We start from the raw sequence: 19,220 nt of genomic DNA on the forward strand, positions 1-19,220 counted from the left end.
TGAATTCATTCATTCTGCAGTTTGTTAAATAAAGTTGTGACCATTTTTATCACCAAGCAACAGACCATTGTTGTACATAGCATAACATGTCCTTCAGTTTAAACACGATCTGTATGACCATGTTCACCCCCAAAGATTTGTGTGGTTTGGGGGCAAGGGTAATTGAGAATGACCTTCAACCATATACCATGATTATCAATATGGTGGGAAAGTAGGTACTTGCACTTTAGTGAATACACCTGCACGTACTTATTATGTGTTCGATCACTCAGTTGATTATTTGTATTGGTATAACAGTAGTTTGTAAGTAGAATTTCTTAACATGATAATTTGATAAAAGATTTTGAACTGATATCTACATCCTATTAATTGCTTACAATAGTAGTAACAATTTGTATTAAATTAATATACTGTCTTTTAAGTCATTAACGTACAGTTTGCAGTGTGTGTATTGACCATGTAACTAACTGCCACCACACAAATCTTGGAAGTGTATTATACTGCACTGCTGTGGTCATGTCGTATATAATCCACTTGTTGGCTTTTAATCATGCACAATTCTGTACCAACTCACTCTATATTTTAGTGCCATCTAAGCCTATACAAAAGATAATGTCTTATCTTGCAATGAATTCTGGAAATCCAGGGTGTAATTTTCCTTTAATTTCTATGCTACTATACTTGATATACTTTGGACAACTAAACGTTGCACAAATCAAGGTCTGCTAACAGAATTATCAGTTTCTCCTATTGTGCACCTATGCTATAGCTACCTGGCATAACTGAAGAACTCCATTGAAAACTGGGATCAGTAACTCTTTAAAAACCTGTACAAGATCCAGAGATTTCAAGGCATGAAAATTTTGTTGGAAAAGCTGCATGGAAATTTTGTTCTCCTGTAATTATTTTCAAAGAATTGTAATCCCCTTAAGTATCACAGGATACTACACAAACTGAAGGTGATCTCCACACCAGAAGATTTGATACAAGAATATACCTCTCTGAGTGTTGCTGCCGGCAGGAATTTCTAGCCTACAAAGATGCTGATACACTTTTAATCTCGCTTTTAATAGCAGGGAGAGCAATTTCAGGTAGTACAATGCAGTGCAATGTGTAACAACTCTGAATACAACAATAAAACAACACATTGATCCTTGCAACAATCAGAGTGAATCTATTGTTAGGCGCAATTTGTGAATTTGCACAGTTTATAAATTTTTGTGCATTTTGTGAATTACCGTAATATTGTATGAAAGCTGTGCATTTTATGAACTAGTAGATTCTGGTCAACTAAGCGTACCATTGGCAGATTCAGGGCCAAGTGCATGTCATAGCTGTCTTCCTCTTCCATAACTAATTGGAATGGAGGATTGGAGGCTCAAAGCCATCCAATACAATACACCAAACTTAGAAATGCTACTGCACAAGTATGGGCACACAACTGTATTTTGTAGCAACTTGCTATCACTTGATTGTCAATAAAGACATCCCTGGGCAAATCAGCTGATTGCCAAGTACCTAATCTTAAGATTGTCAGCATTCTCATAGCCTGTAGCTATGACTTGCACAGCTGCTACAAATTTTTTTTTTTAAATGTTGCACAAATACATAACATGTTTTGATTGAGAGCAGGCATACAGCGTATACAATTTCCAGTATATTGAGTTACAACAGCTCCATATCTTGATATGTGACCGAATTTGACAAAACAAGGCTTCCACATATATCCAATTCTCTGACTTTAACCAACTGTAACTTGACTAGTCAGCAAGCTATTGACCTAAAAAGTCCACACAATTATTCTATAGCATGGTAAAATACCAGGTCAAAATTTGCAACTAATAGCATTAACTTACAATGAGTTATGGCCAAGTTATAGAAGTAAATATGTGCGGAAGTCTTGTTTTGTCAAATTTGGTCACATATATACATGGTCATAACCATTGTCATCCTGTCTTGCTGTAACTGTATGCCTTCTTAAAAACCGCACACGATATCCCAATGTACAAGTAATTTGTTACACCTTACCTATGGAGATAGCACATTTTTTCAAATGCATTATTTTGTTCTTCAATGTGGATAAAAGTCTTACCAAGTGAGTTGTATCAATTTCTAAAAACCCATCATCCTGCAAGAATGGCATTAGTCATCCACTGGTTCTATAAACAAATTAACATTAATTTTAACTGTTAAATGGTCTGCATAAAATTCAAGGTTGTAGTTTTGTGTCACATTATATATTTTGGTTAAAAAATGGCGTGTTGCCAAGCAACACTGCACAACCAGTTTAGCTGATGTGATTGTGGGACAGGTCAGCTGCAGGTGATTAGTCCAATTATAATCAAAGCAATTTAGCAGCTACAATTATTTTAACTTGTTATATTACAAAGGCTTTACTGTTGCTGTTTTTTTTCACTTTTGTACGTAGGTTTTGAGACATTTCTGCTTAAAGGAGTCGTCACAGACCGTCTATGGTGCGTATAGTGTATTCGTGACAGGTGTACTGGAACATTAGAACTTTAGTATGCATACAGAACTTTGCTCAGAATCACTTTATTATTTAACATCCAACTTTGCCATTGTTTTGATGAGTGGTAATTTACGCTATAAGTGGTCACAATGGCTTGTTGGAACCGCTTAAGAATAAACTAAAAGAATCTAGCTGTGAATCTGGGATAATCCAAACATGTCACGATATATGAATGACTACTGGAAATGTATTGCAGATGATTGTGTTCCTTCATTGTGAAAATGACAAGCAAAGTTTTCGTTTACTGAGCTTCATTTGGTACCATCCTGTTCGTCAAGAGTTGCTCTTTCTCATGGTACTTGTGAATCTGAAATTCGTCTTTTGAGTGAAAAGATATGTGAGTAGTGTCAGTACAATAGAAACTATGCAACTTATAGCGAACAATTCGGTGCTGCAGTTGGGCCAAATCTCCACAAACTTCTTGATATGCTGCAGACCAGGATATGAAGCCCTGATAGTAATCTGCATGGATACACTACACTACATAATATAATGGCAATGCTTAATTATGTTGATGGTGAAAATCAGGAAGCTTTTTAATGTCAGCCAGCAAGGAATTCCACAGATGAGTGGCTTTCTATTGAAAAGTTTTGCATAATGGCCAGATGACATCAGATACTGTAGGATTAGCAAAACGTACTGTAGTTCTGGTGTGATAATTTATCTGGCTACCAAACAGAATTGAAAGGAAAAGTGAAATTTCCCTGGTGGAATTGGTATGATGATGGAACACGCTACAAGCAATAAGTTAAGGAACAGGAAACTGTAAAAGAGTGTAATAAGTATAGTATTCCAAAATGTGACATGGTATATTTGTGTGAGCAACAACTAACACTAACCTGGTTTTGAAATGAACAACCTGATCGTAACCGCTGTTGAAGATGAAATTGAATCAAAGGGAGTCCCCATATTGGTAAAGCATAGTTCAAATAAGATGACACAACTGAATTCATTAAAAGTGATTGTGATGCATCACATACTTTCATACCTTTTCAGTTAGCTACTTCCCACAGTAGCCTACATGCACTGACCATTTTCAGTAGAGCTAGTGCACACATCATGTCTAAACTTGTTACTTTCTTACATTTCAGTCCCACACAGAAACTGAGTGGTTTACTGTTGGGTCTATAGAGCAAACTTCTGGCATTCCTCCTAGCTTTTCATCCAGCCATTCAGTTAAAATAGTGCCTTTCTCCAAGCTCAGTTTGCCTTGTGCGTTTTGGTCCCCCAACATATGATCCAAAGTCTTCAACCTGAACTTTCTGTGTAATCTTCTGGCATAACTCTTCACCTCAAACAGCTCACTTCACACTGACCCTTGCACTGACCTCACTTCTGGCTACTGCCATGAGACCTCATTCGTCACTTGCTTTCTCGCTTGCTTCTCAGACTGTTCTGCTCATCGTCACACCTCACATCACATCTCAAAGAAGACTCGTGGTCTAACAGGTGAGCACTAAAAAAAACCACTAAACAGCAGGGGTGGGCGATACAAGTAATAAAATATTGATACCGATACCAGAATGTCCGATACTTTAGTATCAAGTACTTTTTATGAAGAATCGGAAATTTCAATACTTGGTGATCACATGATATTTTGCTTAATTGTGCATGCAAAACTTGTGTTACAGATGCAAACACTAAAAATGGAATGTTTTAGCCATATTCAACCTACCAGTAATCACTGAGAAATATTCAGCACTGTGAGGTTCACTAATGCACCTATCAATGTAATCCCCGACTACCACTAATACGGGCTGAGGTGGGGGAAGAGATTTGCATCCCTGATTATTTATTTCCCACCTACTGGGGAAATACTGGCGATGCAAACCCCAACCAAGTCTCGACCTGCAAACCCTGGGAATACTGGGGCTAGGAGGGGATTTGTATGGTCGTGTGGCATTGGTCTAGTGATGAGTTAGTAAGCCTGGGTTTGTCAGATCGTTTGCCTAAGCGGATGGCATTTTGAATAGACACAGTGACCCCCAAGTATGTTTGAAACAAAGACTTGCACTTTCCGATATCGTCTTCTTTTCTACTAGGATCCTCGTTGGCACTGGATTCTGCAATGTTGTGTATGATTACATTTAATTGCCTTTTCTCTCTTTGTTCGGCGGTGATAGAGGCAGCAATGTTAGCAACAGATTCTTCTGTGATAGAAGGTGTTGAGCTAGGAGCGGTGGACACTTGGGTGGTTTTATGATTGTTAAACAGGGTAGTTATTGTTTTCTCGTGTTTCTCCAGTTGTGACTCAACATTTTTCACGAATTTGCAAAGATTGGATTCAGTTTGTTGGATTTTGGACATGGACTTTTTCTAGAATGGATATCTTAGAGTTGAAAAATTTATTTATTTATTAATGCTTTACAGCACAAGTGCTGAAGGTCTGTAGGACACCTGGTTCTACAGCCTAAATGATTGACTGTCATAACATCTTAAAGCAACCAGAACCATTTGTATACAGGACGAACAGAAAAACACAATATTAGGAGATGACAGGTTGGCTATGGCATTACATTGATCATTACTTATCATAGTCAATGGGCGGATCCAGGATGGGGCATTTGGGGTAAATCCCCCCCCTCTCCACTTTGTGGAGGAGCCAGCCATGCTTCTGATTAAAACAGCTAGTAAATTTTATGTCAGGCCAACCAAGATCAGTTTAAAACTTACGAAAATATGCACATTTTACTAGCATTTATTACAAATTCACCTGAGACCAAAGCGAACTGAAGTCAAACTAACTGTAAAATAGTCACCCAGCACCTTCGTGCGTACTAAGCGCCTCTAAAATAATTATCGTGTTGCTGTTATTTAAGACATTCAGAGCCTTTTAAACAGTTTTAAGACTTCACAACCATCTGAAAAGGCCAAAATGGCAAATATCAACAGTGAGACACCACTAAGAGGTGATTATTTGCTGCTTTAAAAAAGCAGCACTGAACTATAGAGAATATGGTTCTCCCCATGCATGCAACCACCTACAACTCACCCTGTTTGTGCCCCTTCCCTAGCCAGCTCCTGGATCCGCCCCTGATAGTACAACTTGCGTGCTGTCGTCCCTCACACCATAAACACTCGAAGATTATCAGCTGTAGCAGACTCAGAGCAAATTACGCACTCATCTGCTCTTGTTTTCTTCTCCTTATTGGCTGGAGAGCTTGCTGGACGTTTGGTATTCGCTACTTCACTCGCCATTTCAAATAGCGAGCACCCTGATTGAACAAAAGCAAGAACAAACAATTGTACGTCTGTAACTTCTAACTAGCCTGAGTGGGTACCGTTTTACACCATGGTACCAACGTACCGGGGTGAACACAGAATTGATCGTGTAGAGTTTGGTGGAAGATTACCCTTCTCATCCTTGACTTTGCCTGTCGACAAATAGAATCCTCGAATCGATTGTGGTAGGGAGTTTCATTTGGCGCGCAAATTTCAGTTTTGCGGCATGGAATTTGTGGAAGGTTGGGATTTTATGCAGACGTTAGGCGAAGGTGCGTACGGAGAAGTGAAGTTAGCAGTGAACAGGAGCAATGGAGAGTGTGTAGCTGTTAAAATAATAAGATCGGCTGACCACCCGGATTTCGATCCTAACAACCTGAAAAAAGAAATTTGTGTGATGAAACTGTTGAGACATGAAAACATTGTTCGGTTTTTTGGCCAGCGGACAGAAGGCAACATCTGCTATCTGTTTTTGGAGTACGCCAGTGGCGGAGAACTGTTTGACAGAATCGAACCTGATAAAGGCATGGTCCCAGGGATGGCACATCACTTTTTTGTGCAGCTACTGAACGGAATGGAATATTTACACAGCAGAGGGGTGGTACACAGAGACATTAAACCTGAAAACTTATTATTAGACAGCAATGATGTTCTGAAGATATCAGACTTTGGCTTGTCAACAGTGTTTAGGTACAGAGGAGATGAGAGAAAGTTGAGCAAATCTTGTGGGACAATTCCCTACATTGCCCCTGAGGTTTACGCTGGTATAGAGCATCATGCTCAGCCAGCAGATTTGTGGTCTTGTGGAATAACACTTGTGGCTTTGTTATCAGGGGAATTGCCTTGGGACAAACCATCAAAGGACAACCAGGAGTATCAGCAGTGGAGTGTTCACAATTTCTTCATCTCACCGTGGAACAAGATCAGTAATGAACCGCTGGCTCTTTTAAAGAAGATGTTGAGGATTAGTCCAGCAAAGAGGTACACCATAGAACAGATCAAGAAACACATCTGGTACAAAAAGAAATATGCCCACTTGCCTTTATCTGAAGATGCTGTACCCTCTCCACGTTATCCCACAAAATCAATGAAAATTGAGAGTTCTCCTAGGTATCGTGAACGAACTGGAAATGATCGGACAGTGACTTCTTCGCAGCCGCTGATCCTTGACAATGGTGACGTGTCCTTGACAGCAGCTGACAATAATTGCTTCACACAACCTTCGTGTTACGATGAGTTGGTTGTTGGAACACAAATATCATGTACTCCAGCTGGTTCCAATTCCCAAGCTCCATTCCAACGTCTGGCAATGCGTATGACAAGATTTCATACAAAATTGGAGCCATCTGTTGTGTGGAGCAAACTAAATGCCATGCTGAAAAAACTGTCCTATGACCCCAAACCATCGCCAGATTTGACCAGCATTTCAGTGGCAACTGAAGACAGACGAGGGTACCCCTTGGGGATACGTATTTCATTATTTCAATTACAACCTGGAAATTTACTGGTTGATTTCAGAAGATCAAAGGGAGATGGTATCGAATTTAAGCGAGTATTTAAAAAGATCAGAGAGAACCTGTCAGACATCATTTGCAAGCCTCCCTCAGTCACAGTTGATACTGGCACTGTTTTGTCAGTACACACCTAACAACCTCACTGGATTGATGCCACTTTTTTTCTAAATTATCTGTTGTAGATTTTTTTTGTCAATCATCTGTAAATTTTTGCAGCATTCTATGATTTAAGAATTAATATCAATGCTTGATTCGGCACTGTATAATGTAATGCATCGTGTACACAAATACTAATAATACAACTAACATTGATGTTTCGAAGTTACGTCCTACGTATTTCGTCATAATGATCGAAGCGAGAATGGATTTCGCTGTTTATGGCGGAATCTTATAACAGCGCGAGGTTTTCCAGGGATCAGTATGTAGTACATAAATGGGTTGAATTTTGCACCTCGAGTTATTTCTGGAAAGATGAATTTTTTTTGTTCACGTAGTAGCTATATAGCTAAAGTGGTAAACTGAAAGTTTGGATAACTGAAGCTTGTTAGCTGCTGATATAATATATACCTACTGATAGGCCTGAATAGCTAGCTAGTCAACAACCACGACGATTATAAGCGATGAGTGAAGTTCAGAAGGCAAGACTTCTCAAGATCGTACTGCTAGGGGATGTGAAAGTGGGGAAGAGTTTTCTGATAGACAAGTACCGGCAGCAAAATCCTACTGTATCCTTTTTAGCTCGTACAGCTATGGCAGGCTTTTGTGTTTGTACAAAAGAGTGACTGTAGCACATTATGCAGTACTTCAGAAGTGCATGCTTGTTGTAGCTCCTTAACATATAGCTATAGGCTACTACCGATGGGGTGAAATGTAATAATAAAGATTATATAATCCAACTTTGGGATACTGCAGGTGAGAAGGAATGAACAAACTTGTTTACACCACAGGGTTATTCTCCATCGCAGCATAACTGTTGCAGAGAAGCGATGGGTGTCATGTTTGTGTATGATGTTCAGACAAAGTTCTCACTGCAAAATCTTAGCTGGTACATGAAGATGCTTAATTCTCTTGTGACACAACTAAATGGAGACCCCATACCAGCTGTGTTGGTGGGAAACAAGGTAATACAGAACAGTACAGTGTGCCATGCACGTACACAAACTCAAGTGTGCAGATGTGCTTTAACTGATTTCTATCCCATGCATACAGTTTAGCTCATAGGTGACATGTCAATTATACCTGCAGGTTTGTTGTCATTCTGTGGCTTTTGGGAATTAACTTCCATGCACAGTTGGGGTTTAACAGCTCCCTATTTTCTTGTTGTATGCATGACTTTAGTGGGATAGAATATTGATTTCCTCCAAAATGCAAGCATGATAACTGAACAAATTGGGACAAGATTCCGGTATAACAACCAATTATGTGGGCTCACCTATAGCTACACATATGCATATTATACATGCACACAACACTCATTCATTGATGTTGTAACTATACCCAAGCCATGTGTATTATTGTATAGCATGATGTTGGTGAATTGGATGGGTCTGCAATGTGTGATCAGTTAGGTATAGAGAAATGGTTCTACGTCTCTGCTAACACTGGTGAAAATGTTAATGAAGCTTTTGAGTACCTCATTAAAAAGGTAACCAAACATTTCCCTTAAAGTAGTAAAAGGTGTGAATTCCAATCTTTTTGCAGGTTACATATTTGCAAATTGACAAACTGGATTTTACTAAATTAAGATCCCACAGTTTTGATCGCTATGACAATGTTATTTCTCTACCAAGCAAGAACTACTCTGCACCGTGTACTGTGATGTGAACTTGTTGCATTCCATTGTCACTTTGTAGTATATAAGCTGTGTATAATATTCTGCACTAGATGTTAAACGTCATATTATTCAGAACCTGAAATTTTACAAACACATACAATTACGTCACTGCATTTTGTAATAGACAGTTATACACTGAAATGTTAACATAGATAACTATCATGGAATACTTTCAGTTTGTGCCAGGCAAAATCCATTTTTAAGCATTACACCATTGTTTAATATAGCATACCTACCCTACATCCTTATAATGACATTATTATATGCATGGCCAGCTATTAACATCAGTGTCATTCATGAATGCAGCATACACGATGATGTAACTTTTAAAGTAGCTACATAAAATTGAAATGATGAGAGTGCACAAGTAAGTTAAACAGCTGAACTAAACATAGCTAAGCTAAGGCAGTTGTACTATTGATAATGTGTCCCACACACCGACACAGATGCAAACTGTGCTAAGTTGTAATTAGTGACAAAATCACTAAACATTTGTAAACTTGAGGGTAATTAATTAAAGATCTAACATATTTGAAATAGCTGTGGGCATGCTACTGGCATAGTATATTATTCCACATCACATGTTTGTATGCATCCTGACTATACTTAGTGACATTTATTTTATGCAAGTACAAACAGAATTTTGTTAGAAACACTAAAAGTGTTAGTGCTTTGGAAAAGGTATAAGTGTACAATGAGAGAAACAGTGGTGCATGGCATGAAACATTAAATGTAGTGGAAAAGAAAGTCATATTTTGTACCTGTCATATGTATTATTTATTTATTTATTTATTGTCACTGGGTAGACGGTGTGCTGATGTTCCCAGGGAGTGAATAACGCCCCAAGGAAAATTACACACGTACACATGATTACAGTACAGCTTTATTAAGTTATTTGTCTAGTAATTGGTTAGTAAATATGTCCATGTTTTCTGACTCAATCACTGCATGAAGTTGGCAAGTTATTCCAGCCAGAACTTCATCGCCCTCTAGCAGTTACAGCCCTGCTGTACGGGAATATTATATGAGACAATATAAAACTGATGCTTTAAATACATCCAATCTATCTATCTACCTGTCTGTCTGTCTGTCTGTCTATCTATCTATCTATCTATCTATCTATCTATCTATCTATCTATCTATCTATCTATCTATCTATCTATCTATCTATCTATCTATCTATCTATCTATCTATCTATCTATCTATCTATATTATTAAGCTGAAAACCCGTCTGTCCATCCGTCACTCTGCTTACTCACCAAACTTGGCAACAATGTTTCCATGTTATGAATAAAGTTCATAGATTTATGAACTTTTTGTCTTGTTAATTTATGAACCTGAAAAAATCCACGAATTTTTTATAAACTTTTAGCAATCTCAGGCTGTGACTTTTTTTTGCTCTGTAGTGCCTTACTAACACAGAGATCCACCTATTTATAATTTGTGGGCTTGGTACATGCTGTTTTTGGAGGGTGACCATTGGATTATGAACTTTTAATGAACAAATTAATTTTATTTTTCACATGAATTAACATTTGGAGCAATCATCTGGCAACACTGCTTGGAGAGAATCGACACGATCTATGCTGATAATGAAGCACTTATCATCCGGCTACTCTAAGATTGTTGTCACAAGTTCACGTGTGCTTCCAGGCATGCTTCTGTTTGTTCTCTTCAGCGCGTAGAAGGCCAAGGTGTAGAGAAAACTTGAGCAACATTCCTTTGAAAATCACAGCACATACTGTTCAAGTGGTAGAACACTTGACTAGCATGTAAGAGGTCGTGGGTTCATAAAGCACTTTTGCAATTGGGGTAGGGCAGGAAAATTGCCAAAATATATGTCCATCTGTGTGTTGGTCCAGTGTGTTGTATTTGAGTAGGTAAAAGCCTCTTTCACCAGTATCCAGAATATCTACATGATAGACTACATCTATGTTTTAAGCACATAGGTGTGCTCTGACATGCAAAACTGTTTGTTCAGATTTACCTCATTACTGCTGTAGTAAATAGGCAGCTTGCATGATTGGACAGATACTACTGTGCATCTAAAAAAATTATTAATTTATTTATTTGTGATGCACAAAACTCAAACATGAGTGTATGTATGCATGTACAATTAGTTCATAAACTTTTCTAAACTAGAAGAATCAACTACATCTCTTAGCAAAGAGTTCATTTGCATGTGGTGGCTGGTAAAAATGAATGATGATAAGAGTTTATCCTTGCTTGAAGTTGTCTAAACTTTTGCTGGTGAGCTCAAGTTTTTGTTCCAGATGATGATTAACAACTATCTCATTTAAAACATAATAAGTCTTGATTGATTCCGTCTGACTTCCAATGAATTCCACTTTAGTTCAGAAAGCATTGATGACACACTTGAATAACTTGAAAAATTGTTACACACAAATCGAGCAGCTTTAATTTTATACTGTACCTTTTCCAAAACAGTTTTGTCACAGATGGTAAAGGGGGACCAAATTACAGATGCATAAGACAATGATACTGGAACATGCAGATACAGCAGTTTACACTGAGGAACTGCGTGTGACCTGGCACAACTGTTTCACTATGATCCTGCTTAATTTTCACTCTAAAAGATCATACATTACCTTAATGGTTACACTGTAGGTGTTTTAAAACTGGGTTTTTGTATGGCAAGAGGTGTGTGTCACTGCAACATAAAAACTGAAAGTGCATAGCATAGGACAAGTTCTGAACCTTTGCTTGCCATGCAGTAACTATTGTAAATTGTGTTGGCTTTAAATTATGCCCAAGTTCGTTGACAAATGCCATGTAGAAACTGAAACTGTACCATGTGTAGACCACCTGTAATGTATGTATACTGTGTATACAATAATTTCCTTGCAGTTTAACTAATTAGCCCTGTATGCTTATTATTTCATTACATGTACTTTTAAAATGGCATAAGGATCATGTACTTTAAAGCATGCACTATTGACATGCATGCTACACAGCAAATATAGGACATTAATATTTATGCTTGGTTCCCAATATATTAATTATTGTCACATTAGTTGTCCTGCATGTAAAGCAGGTACCAATGCTTTTGTTTGTTCTTTACGACAGCACGTTGAAGTCGCTGGTATAGGGAAGACACACTGAACTATATTCCTGTCAAAGCCAAAAACAATAAACCTTACTGTTTTTTGCATCATTAATTTTAGCAGGATGGCATAAGGGAACCTCATGCTCTTTGAGACTACTGCACCAGTGTGACATGTTAGCATGCCTCTTATAATATTATGTGCATAGCTCAGCCAAGTTAGATGATATGTACATGATGTGGTCTATAAATATTTTGTTCAGTTAATCATTATACTTTTATTTTTTTGAAACCATGAACTTTGATGAAGTGATACAAGTCCTGCGGCTACACATAAGGCCAAAGCCAGTGCAGGATGGCAAGGCTGATTTAGACTATTACCAACAAAAAAAATGATGAAAGGCATTCATGATAATTGCTGCTTTTTTATCAAGCACTAGCTCCTTTGCAATGAGAGAATTGTTAGTTCATAACCTTCTGTGTAGCAGTGATGCTCTCCATAAGATAGTGGCCAAGGCAGCCAATATCCACAGTGTGGTATTGGCAGTAAACAACTGGTATTCTGGTTTAACTGTTTTACAGCTTAGTGGCCGCATGTAGGCCACAAGATTGCCATGTGAAGCACAAAAGGCAGATGAACTCAACTAAAGTAAACACGACACACGACATACTAGAATGGACGGAGGAGAATCTGGTGCACACTTGCCATCCACATCAGCAAATATTTTGATACCACAGATGCAATCTTGTATTTCAGTTGTGAGGAATGATAGTACATGTATAAAGTAACAGCTATAGAGTACATGATGACAGGTGGGTCTTGGTGACTGGCAAGGATAACAAGTTGTTCCAGTTTGCATGTGCCAGCAATGCAAATTTGGAAAGTTTATAGGGTATCAGATGAAGCTCAGTTCCATATCAGTGTGATTGGCTTTTACAGGAACTAGCACTGTAGTTAGATCTCTTCTCTGTGTGAACTTAATTGACACCACTTATCAATGCAGTTAACAGGTTAGACTTAGTCAAGCCAGAGCATAACTGTTTGCAACATCTCACAAGTGGCTTGCAGAAACTTTGCCATATCTCAAGGAAACAACACTTTGCCAGCAGCATGCAGTTATACACTCTCTGTACAGTGCAAATTTGAAAACACACACTTGGATATGTTGGCAAGCAAGCGGAGCATACACTGTCTTGAAACTGTTGTGCATGGGGCAGAATTAAGACACCTAGATGGGTAGTTCCAGATGACATGAGTGGTAGCATCTATTAATACAGTGAAATCATGCCACCTATGGGACCCATGATAAGTGGCCCCATTACTGAGGTGGCCCTATATTTCCGAAAACCTCATTAATGCGGTCATAAAACAAAATGGCCTTATTATTGAGGTCTTCAACAAACCAGCAACTGCCCAGTTGCGTTGTACAATTGATCTAACACACTATGTAGAATTTATCACAGAGAAAGGTAGAAACATACAATGTACCAATTATTCCAGCAGTACTTGAGACATAATGGTTGGAAAAGTATGAAGTATGCTGCCAGAATTATGGGTAGCTACCACTTTCAGTAGTTAAAATATGCACTTAAGAGGCAGCAATTTTTGCAGTGATACCTTGCTCTTTACTGAGGGAACATTGCTAGTTTGGTCCTGTGGTATGTGGCCACTGGCCTTAATAATGAGGTGGCCCTATAGTATTAATGAAAATTAAATAAATGTAATATAATGGAAAATCCGTTTGGACCTGGCCACTATAATGAGGTGGCCACTATGTGAGGTTTAATTGTATTATCCCCCACCTCTAAATAGTGGGGATTTGACTTTTGAAAAATCAAATTCTCCACCTTTATGCTGGGTGTATGAACTATAGTGGTCAAATCCCCTTGTAGCATGGCTACAACAAGCATGTTATTTTTATGAAGATTGCAAGTTAAACAAATGCATTTTGGATGGTCAATGCCCCACTAGTAGGGCAGAACTTAATTTCAGATTAAATACCCCACTAATCTTCTGGGAAGGGGTTGTGGAGGTTAGTGCATTAGGTATTTAGTCATAAGATTTTCCATTTTGGTGATGGTTGATGGTCCAACACTATCCACAACGAACATAATTCCTGCCGGTAAGTCCATGATACTTGGCATTCAGGTTTCACTGTTGACACACAACTTCCTCAGTGAAGCCTAGAAAATTTGATGCATGCATCATCATCATCATGAACCTTTAAGTGCTTTGAAGACAGAACTGGCTCTTCCTTTCAGCAAGGGGCCTGCAGTTCAAGTTGAATCCTGGGGTTGCAGCCTAGAGATTTTTATCCCCTTTCTTTGGTCCATTTTCTTATTATTAGCTGAGTTAAGATATCTTAAAGTCTCCAATTTCAGTTTTTTAGGTTAGGAAATCCAAAGGCTACAGTGCAAGTTGCTGTCAGACCTTACTCAAATAATAATAAGTGCTTGGTCTAGCTATAGCTATAGCAAACATAGATTTTGTTGACTGAATGCAACATTCTATTATGTTCCACATGGCTAGATGATATTAAAGTCAAGATCTAGGTAGGCCCGGCCGGAAGAGTTGCAGAAACTCGTCTAGAGTGTTAGTGTGTTAAACTCTAATAAAGCAGTCGTTTTTATAACTCTACGGCACGAATCGTCACGTCGCGGCACGAATCATCACGTCACGCGTAGCTACGTCATAATAACGTAATGTGTTGAACTGTAAAGGTTGTGGACTTTAGACTGCACCCGAACTCTGGAACTAGACTGGAATTTGCTGTTTATGGCAGTATCACATTGATATCAAATGCAATAAATAGGCTGGATGTTGTTCTCCACTCTATAGTGCTGCAAGCGAGCGATCAAAAGTGGTGATCTCACGTGAAGGAAATAGTTATAAAAATCTCTACGATTACAAGCGATGAGTGAAGTTCAGAAGGCAAGACCTCTCAAGATCGTATTGCTGGGGGATGTGAAAGTTGGGAAGAGTTCTTTGATAGACAAGTACCAGCGGCAAAATCCTACTGTATCCTAGCTAGCTATAGATTTAAGCAGGATAGCTATGTAGGGACTAGGATTGGTGTAATAACATGTGTATGATGTAGCTGCACATGATTGAACATGACCACGTGATCATCCAGGCTGAAAACTACAGTCCTTAACGTATAACTAGGCAAGTACTGATGGGGTGAGACATAATGACAAAGATTATGTCATCCAACTCTGGGATGTTTCAGGTGTGCTAACATTAATTAGCACTCATTACTTGTTACAATTGTCGTATGTCTTAATTTAGGTGGACGATGTCAACTACCAGTAAGTGTGTGTTACAAGATGTTGTGTTTATACTAATTTTCACTATTATAGTTGATCATGTAGTGCTTAGGATTTTTCACCGTGTACTGCTAGTTATGTGTTAGTTATGCCTTCCAATGCTCACTATACACTCATGATTTGTAATGTGTATAGTACATGTGCAAATTTGCGAGCACATTGTTTGGTCAGCAATGGACCTGTTACGTGTACTGTGATGGCCTAAAAGCTGGACTTATATCATGGGTTCAGTATTTCTGGGGAAAAAAATTGTTGCATGCTGAGTCTCCTCAAAGTAGATTTTCTGGCTTTGGCAAAATAAAATTTGGTTAATTCAAGTCATTGCTTTAGGTCGCCAAATGTTCCTGTCTATGTTTCTTGTACACTCAATCTTCTATCTTTGCCAAGGAAACAATTGCAATAGCAAGTTGTTTTGCAGGTTGCTTCACAGGATGAATTAATTTGTAATTCTAGTGTCTCTTTTGCTGTCAGCTGCGTATAGTATTATAGTGCATTACGTTGTTTATGAGGCATGGGTGAATATAGCCAGCTCCAATCCTTGGTGGTCTGACTAGGTTCTAATCACCTATACCATGGTCTTGGGTGCATGGATAAACATTGTTTACACCACAGGGTTATTCTCCATGGCAGCATAACTACTGCAAAGAAGCGATGGGTGTCATTTATGTGTACGATGTACAGACAAAGTTCTCACTACAAAACCTCAGCTGGTACAGAAAGGCATATAATTCACTTGTGACACAGCTAAATGGAGACCCCATACCAGCTGTGTTGGTGGGAAATAAGGTAACAATATTGTTGGTGTACTATATGGGTGATATAGTGCACATATATACATGCACTCACATATGTAACATCACACATATGCGCACGCACACATACAACACAGAGTCAAGATTAGCAACACATTCAAGTTTAGTTCAAGTTATATCTCTTAAAATGATTTTGGAGCAACCGTTTCTTATCCACCTATACAGCCAACACAACACTCACCACTTGGATATGTACACAAATATTACACATACACAAGCATAAGAGAAGCTGGTTTAAGAATTCCAATATGATTAAAAATAATTATTCTGTAGGTTAAAGTTTAATTAATTAATTTTTGATTCCATGTTACATATTTTTTGCATTGTATAGCATGATGTTGGTGAATTGGATGGGTCTGAAGTGTGTGAACAGTTAGGTATAGAGAAATGGTTCTACGTCTCTGCTAACACTGGTGAAAATGTTAATGAAGCTTTTGAGTACCTTATTAAAAAGGTGACCTCCTATTAAGTATATGTAAGGGTGTGACTTCCTTTTCAGGTTGCATATTTACAAAATGATGACCTTGATTTTGCCAAACTAAACTCTGAGAATTTTGATCTCTATGACAACAAAACTGATTCACCAAGCAAGAGCTACTCCGTGCTACCGTGTACTGTTCTATAAATTTCTTATATACAACATTCTTTAATTGTCACAATCACTCTGCATGAAATAAACTGTCACTGTCAATCATATATATTGCACTTGGACATATCAACATGAATTAAAAAGCAAATTGTACAAAAAGCTCAAGTACATAAATATCATATAATTATAGCATTATTTCAGTTTTGTTCAAATTTTGACCATTAGTAATGCCAGACCAGATGTTGAATTACAGATTAAAGTCTGATATGCACTAGAGGTGGTAAGAAGGTGAATGAGTGAAGGGTCGCAATGAAACTTAATAGAGTTGGAAGCATACAATCCTATATTCTGGAGGTCTGCCTTCAGATTTCTCTGCATGAGATTCTTTTTCCTGGTGCTAAATGCAATCACCTATACCATCACTATGGACAATGAAATGTTCCTAGGGCCACTCAGTTGTGAGACTTGTTTCTGGGGAAGCATCCGAAGGAAGGTCTATAAGAGATGGAACTGACCAGATACAATTGCAATTTGTCACCTACCGTAGTAAAGCTCTGAGATACTGAGACTATTTTCACTGTGTTGTATACTACTATACTGTAAGAGATATTAGTGATTAAAAGTGGTTGACTACTTGATAAAAGTATCTTTTGTTACAAGCATTAATTGACCAATATAATGAAAAATGGGGAGTGTTTTCACTGCCTATGAGATAATATGCATGCACACAAGTATAAATTTGAAAGCTGATGCATTGTTACTCAGATGTCTGCAGTGTGAGTTACACTACAATATGTTTATAACTACCACTTATTTGTTCATACATTGTTGCAAAGTATAGTTTAAAATAATGTACATGGTGTTTTTATGATTATGTTACTGCCCAAAAGGACCTTCTCATATCTTATTACTGCGAGTTAATAATAGTAACCTCCCATATGTATGCCAGTGCTACTAAGAGTGTTGAGGGCAAATCAAGAATGTGGAGCCCTATAACTGGGTAAGCTTAGTGTGCAACTAGCATGCTTCCTGAAGCATACCAATGTAGGGGGGTCTGGGGGCATGCTCCCCCAGGAAATTTTTGAAAATTAGTCTCTCTGAAAAGTGATTTCAGAAGTTTGTCACAATATAATTATTAATGACTCCCTGTATTCACAGGATTTAGCCTTCTCACAGGTCCCTAGTGAGATAGTGTTCACAGATAATGACTTGGCTGTTGTATTAGGGTGACTGCTCTATTAGGGTATCTCAAACTGCCAAATACTTATCACCTAGGAAAAGTTTAAACAATATCCCCTCTGAAATTGATTGTGAGAGACCGATTGTAACAGTTGTTGCTATAGCTGAATATATTTGCCTGACTGTTGTATTAGGGTGACTGTTCTATTAGAGTATCTGGATCTTTCGATGTCCAATTATTAATGCTCAGCTCCTGGGACCCCCAACAAAAATTGCCCCAGTTTCTCCCCTCCCCCCTGTCAGTGGCCCGGCTGCATGCTGTTCTTATTTGTGCCCTGCTGTGTCTGTACCACCTATCAGTTATATTATGCATAGCTAAACGTGGTACCAAATTCAACATGATGAAATGCTGCATGGTAAACAAACACCATGATATCTCGGAAATCGTTGTTCTATTCTTGATTACATGGTAGCCCTACCTATCACCCGACAGATGCACTATTAACTTTGACTCTGTGGTAAACTTACAGGTTATCTGGTCCAGCTGGGTAAGGTTAATGTTCTTTGGCCAACCATATGACTTCAGACTGACAGACATGCACTGTTGGTACATTATTGTAACACTGCACTGGATAATATGATCTCATGCACTAGGAGTTAATTTGTAGGGTTAAGTGCATAGCAAATCCTTCACTAAAATTTATGGGCATGTAGGTACACATTATGTACAAACTCAGTTGTCAGTAAGTTAAAAGTCATGAAGAACCTGAAACAGTTTTAGCTACATGTAGCTACAGCCTGCAGGATGAGTACTACTAGCACCACTGACATAGTATGCAGCTGTGTGGTAAACATATAGATTTGCAGGATAGCATGCATGCACATGCTACCAGCATGAATGGTGTGAAGTAGGCCAGGCAAAGTTGATTTATAGCTGCCCACATCATCTTCCTCTTAATTTATTACTGTTATAATTGATCACATGCACTAGCATTTCGATGTTTACTAGACATTTTCAGTTAAGCTTCCTGCTTCAGAAAGGTTGCATATAAAGTTTAAGAATAAGCTTTAAGATAATTCTTCTAGTGACAGATAGCCTGATTTTGAGTCATGTTTCCTTAATAATGAAAAATGACTGTGCCCACCCA

At 38.3% G+C, this 19,220-nt stretch overlaps 3 protein-coding genes and 1 long non-coding RNA gene across 4 annotated transcripts; 3 read left to right on the plus strand and 1 right to left on the minus strand.

Moving 5' to 3' along the window:
* Positions 1 to 1,882: 1,882 nt before the first annotated feature.
* On the minus strand, positions 1,883 to 5,923 carry LOC136249976 (uncharacterized). Its single transcript, XR_010698407.1, has 4 exons — positions 5,812 to 5,923; positions 5,523 to 5,745; positions 2,093 to 2,159; positions 1,883 to 2,028 (listed from the first exon to the last, which is right to left on the minus strand). It is a non-coding gene; the product is annotated as an uncharacterized lncRNA (long non-coding RNA).
* LOC136249974 (serine/threonine-protein kinase Chk1-like) lies at positions 5,919 to 7,510 on the plus strand. Its single transcript, XM_066042110.1, has one exon. It carries the CDS (start codon positions 5,979 to 5,981, stop codon positions 7,398 to 7,400), a length of 1,422 nt encoding a protein of 473 aa, XP_065898182.1. The 5' UTR covers positions 5,919 to 5,978; the 3' UTR covers positions 7,401 to 7,510.
* A 116-nt stretch (positions 7,511 to 7,626) lies between these two features.
* LOC136249975 (uncharacterized) lies at positions 7,627 to 9,182 on the plus strand. Its single transcript, XM_066042111.1, has 5 exons — positions 7,627 to 7,991; positions 8,115 to 8,178; positions 8,232 to 8,387; positions 8,789 to 8,911; positions 8,968 to 9,182. The coding sequence occupies exons 3-5, from the start codon at positions 8,253 to 8,255 to the stop codon at positions 9,088 to 9,090; spliced, it is 381 nt and encodes a 126-aa protein (XP_065898183.1). The 5' UTR covers positions 7,627 to 7,991; positions 8,115 to 8,178; positions 8,232 to 8,252; the 3' UTR covers positions 9,091 to 9,182.
* Positions 9,183 to 14,907: 5,725 nt separating this feature from the next.
* Positions 14,908 to 17,058, plus strand: LOC136249977 (ras-related protein Rab-38-like). The gene is made up of 6 exons (XM_066042112.1): positions 14,908 to 15,184; positions 15,332 to 15,395; positions 15,455 to 15,474; positions 16,105 to 16,278; positions 16,636 to 16,758; positions 16,804 to 17,058. Exons 1-6 carry the CDS (start codon positions 15,080 to 15,082, stop codon positions 16,927 to 16,929), a joined length of 612 nt encoding a protein of 203 aa, XP_065898184.1. The 5' UTR covers positions 14,908 to 15,079; the 3' UTR covers positions 16,930 to 17,058.
* The last annotated feature ends 2,162 nt before the right edge of the window (positions 17,059 to 19,220 follow it).

This window comes from Dysidea avara, chromosome 3 (assembly GCF_963678975.1).
Source record: "Dysidea avara chromosome 3, odDysAvar1.4, whole genome shotgun sequence".
NCBI classification, from domain to species: Eukaryota; Metazoa; Porifera; class Demospongiae; order Dictyoceratida; family Dysideidae; genus Dysidea; species Dysidea avara.

Excerpts from the sequence above, each read along its gene's own strand:
- LOC136249977 (XM_066042112.1), top strand. The coding sequence starts at position 15,080 with ATGAGTGAAGTTCAGAAGGCAAGACCTCTCAAGATCGTATTGCTGGGG. Across the intron at positions 15,396-15,454 it reads CCAACTCTGGGATGTTTCAG|GTGGACGATGTCAACTACCA; the intron begins GTGTGCTAACAT and ends GTCTTAATTTAG. Across the intron at positions 15,475-16,104 it reads GTGGACGATGTCAACTACCA|GGTTATTCTCCATGGCAGCA; the intron begins GTAAGTGTGTGT and ends TTTACACCACAG.
- LOC136249975 (XM_066042111.1), top strand. The coding sequence starts at position 8,253 with ATGGGTGTCATGTTTGTGTATGATGTTCAGACAAAGTTCTCACTGCAA. Across the intron at positions 8,388-8,788 it reads CTGTGTTGGTGGGAAACAAG|CATGATGTTGGTGAATTGGA; the intron begins GTAATACAGAAC and ends ATTATTGTATAG. Across the intron at positions 8,912-8,967 it reads TTGAGTACCTCATTAAAAAG|GTTACATATTTGCAAATTGA; the intron begins GTAACCAAACAT and ends ATCTTTTTGCAG.
- LOC136249974 (XM_066042110.1), top strand. The coding sequence starts at position 5,979 with ATGGAATTTGTGGAAGGTTGGGATTTTATGCAGACGTTAGGCGAAGGT.